The sequence below is a fragment of the Argentina silus genome (assembly GCF_951799395.1).
Source record: "Argentina silus genome assembly, chromosome: 12".
Taxonomy (NCBI): domain Eukaryota; kingdom Metazoa; phylum Chordata; class Actinopteri; order Argentiniformes; family Argentinidae; genus Argentina; species Argentina silus.
Genome location: NC_139666.1, coordinates 5,958,239 through 5,962,230, shown reverse-complemented (window position 1 = coordinate 5,962,230; position 3,992 = coordinate 5,958,239). Strand labels below are relative to the sequence as shown.

At 42.3% G+C, this 3,992-nt stretch overlaps 1 protein-coding gene across 1 annotated transcript in view; it reads right to left on the bottom strand.

The window, feature by feature from the left end:
- LOC310813220 (ly6/PLAUR domain-containing protein 1-like) overlaps positions 1–2,939 on the bottom strand; it is a gene marked incomplete at both ends in the record, with an annotated part of 15,908 nt that extends 12,969 nt beyond the window's left edge. The window contains 2 exons of the mRNA XM_083682083.1: positions 558–692; positions 2,891–2,939. Coding sequence (XP_083538209.1) covers positions 558–692; positions 2,891–2,939 — 184 coding nt within the window. The remainder of the gene's footprint in view (positions 1–557; positions 693–2,890) is intronic.
- Positions 2,940–3,992: the final 1,053 nt, after the last annotated feature.

The following is a 3,992-nucleotide window of genomic DNA, read 5'->3' as shown; positions in this document are numbered from 1 at the left end:
CACACACACACACACACACGCATGCAAACACACACACACACACACACACACACACACACACACACCAAGCTGTCAGGGTCAATGCTACTGATCCTAGTTTAGTTCAGGCAGCAGGCTGGAGGGAGGGAGTTCACAGCTGACTGATCAGAGGAGCCATCTGGAGGAATTCTGCTGCTGTTACATACACACACACACACACACACACACACACACACACAGCACAGCACACAGCAACACACACACACACACACACACACACACACACACACACACACACACACACACACCCTCGCAGGAACATCACAGAGGTCACCAGCAGTAACACTAAACACATACATATAGACAACCAGCCAAATGTACTTCACTAGAATTAGTTTTCTACCTAGTATTTACAAATACAAATGGTGGCTTTATCATAATAACCTTTACTCCTTGATTCCTTTAAATACGGTCAGAGTTGTAATTGCAATACTAAAAGTAATTCTATTTTGGGACCATATCAATGGTGGGCTGATGAAAAATATATGTAGATGTGTGAATAAATGAATGAGTCTCACCATCCTCTTGGACTAGCACCTCCTTCTGACACATGTCCTGGACGTTGACGGTGCAGTTGACGATGAACTCTGGAGTAGAGCACTCATTGTTGGTGACCTCCTCACACTGGTAGCACTGGATCTGGAGGGCCAGGCCTGGACACACACACACACACACACACACACACACACACACACACAGACATATGCAGGCATGCACGCACGCACACACACACACACACACACACATGCACACACACACACACACACACACACACATATGCAGGCATGCACGCACGCACACACACACACACACACACACACACACGCACACACACACACACACACACGCATATGCAGGCATGCACACACACACACACACACGCATGCGGAGACACACACATATACACACGCACACACACAGGGCAGAGACAAGAGAACAGGTTAATACAATAAGTAACATTAGCATGAACTAGACCTGGATCTAATAGGATACACATGAAGCAACATCCTGGACGGCATCTGAGGTGTGTGCTGGGTTTGGCCAATCAGGGATGATGGAACCCAGTGCATGACGTCACAACTCCATCCCTCTCGTACAGAACAGCCAGTATACTTGAGTACTTTTATACTTTACTATTCACTACCTACCTTAATGATGTTTGACAAGATTATTGAATAATTCACTAAGATTTGGGGGATTTTGTTCATTAATGATGAATAATTCACTAACATTTCAAACCTGGCAGAAGTTGAAGTTTGACCTGGTTGTGAATTCAAGTGTATTGAAATAATTAATAATGTCTGATTTTTAAATGATATGCCTGCCTTATTACTGTAAATACATGCAAGAGTCACTGCCAACCATGAATGAACCTCAGACAAAATCAACTAATAGAAATAGGCTACATAACAGGTGACCTTGGCTGAACAATAATATATTGTGATTCTATTTGAATAGTGCAGTTGTTTTAATACTGGGCTTCAATGATTTCCATAGCAATGATAGATGAGTTATGGTTGCTTATAGCACTTAATTCGACTTTGCAAGCCCACAAAGTTTCTTCAGGAACTTCCCTCTTTCTAGTTCTAATCTATTCCTGGATTTACCTTCCATCATTATAAGCTAGCAACTTGCCCTAGACACGGTCATGCATGTTTAAATGGCTGTGTCTGTACTCAGCTGCAGTTACACAATCAGTCTTATTCAACAAGCAACAGGGTTTCGAACATGCCAAGACAACAAGTTAGAGGAGTCTAAGGTAACGCTACTTCAATACACAGAGTGTGTAATAGAAAAACAGTTAATGCCCACATTTAAAATATCATAATTGTTCTTCTCGGGTAAACACACAATATCAGTGGGTACGGACAGATCCCAACAAGAAATATCAAAAATAAAACAAAAAGTGTCCCAACCGCGATTCGAACGAGGGTTGTTAATCATCTGAAAATAAAAGTCTCGGGGTACACTCAGTGCTCCGTTGACATTTCGCAAAAATATGGTTGTTTTTGTGAGAAATCTTCAAAAAAAAGAATAGGCTGATAATAAAGGATAAATACAAAAATAATTACGCCTTAAATTGAAATGTCTATACTAGAATATCAAAATACGACGTGCCATGTCTCAAAATCGATATCTATGTCCTGCGGATTCGAGAAGAAGGATGACGAGTTCAGAGAGAAAGTCTGCCTGTCTGGTAGCCGAAAGCCAGTAGTAATTCAATAAAGTAAAACAATTACTTGGGATGCTATTTTCGACCACTTTTTTTCTATGGCCTCAACTGATTTAATCACCCTAAATTTGGCCATCCTCCCAGGGTAAACTCTCCAATAACTTTTGAACGGATTCTGATAGAGACGTGCGGTTTGGATCATTGGCTTTCTGGGAGGATTATCTACACAATAAACAGTATTGTATCCATTGGTCAAAAACTGCATGTTTGATAGGACACCCTACAAAATACTATGCGCAGTGCGTGCGTAAAGACTGTTTTACGCAAGGGAATCTTTATGGGAGAGAATTGATTGAATTGAACCACTGCCTGCTGTAAGAAAGTGCTGAAAGCGTTATTATAAACCGGACAGTCGTGACTGGACAACTGGCACGTTTACCAGACTATCGGGTCTGAGAGAGGATGCTGGCTAGTTTCAACTCTTCATCCTCCATATTTTCCCTTCCCGTTTTTTTCTTTTCCATACTATAAAACAATGATGACATTGTCATACATTCTCTGCAATATAGAACTGTATGATTGCCTGAACATCATCTAAAGATACCCATTGCGCTCCAAAAATAGCATTTAAAGCGCACTGCATTTGACCATTAGTCACCTAAATCCTGTATCACATACCTGACTTGAGGAGAAACCAGAAGAAAGTTGTGAAAGTAAACAGCCGCATCCTCTCCTGGGCGTCGCGCGGGGAAAATGCATCAGACCGGGCAGAGAAGCGGGCAGCGTAGAGTCCTTCTGCGGGTCCGACGATCGCGCTTTACTGGTACCCCCCAACTAGCCCGCACGCCCAGCGCTGCGCACCTCCGATTCAACTGTGAGCGACTGACTGACTAACTGACTGACTAACTGCACTCGGGAGTGTGTGAGAAAGGAGAGGGGAGAGGAGAGGAGGTTCAGCGTAGAGTGTACCATGTGAGGTGGTCAAATCAAAAGCAGCATTGTTTTTTTCTTCTTTTTTAATTAGATCTGCAGTGCTTGAATTCAATTCAGAAAATGTGCTTTGATGTTTGTTTTGATGTTTCTGGACACTTGTCCGTCATTCTGGATGAGGTTGATGTGAATCATGTTCAAGACCATGTCAACTTCTTTGTGAGCCAGAGAGATTACAGGCATTAATCATATCATTCATCATATTATAATAATCATTATCATTACATTTGTCAAAAGCATTACATGTGTCTATGATGGACAAATGACATCTCTGCTATGACTTGCCTTATATGTATAATATAATCATTAGTTTACATTTCCTGGAAATGTTCATCTAATTTAGAACCCACTAACAACACTGTAATCTGAACAATCTCACATGGTTATCAGTGATTGCTGGGTAGTGTGGACAAGGTAATAGGGAAAGTGTTTTAAAGCCTCCTTGTCCCCCTCCTGTGAAAATGAGTAACCTTACATGAGATAAGATTATATTTCAGAAACATCATGAAAGATCCGGTTTGTTGCTCTTTTGACTACAAGGGATTACGAGCTGAGCTGCAATTTTTTCTGAAACACCTTCCACTAACTCCCTGGATCAAACTGCTGCCTGCCAGGGCTCCACATCAACATACACTCACATCAACCTGCACGCAGACACGCACACACACGCACACACACGCACACACACGCACACACACGCACCCACACACACACACACACACACACACACACACACACACACACACACACACACACACACAAACACATACACACACACTTCCCCTCCCTG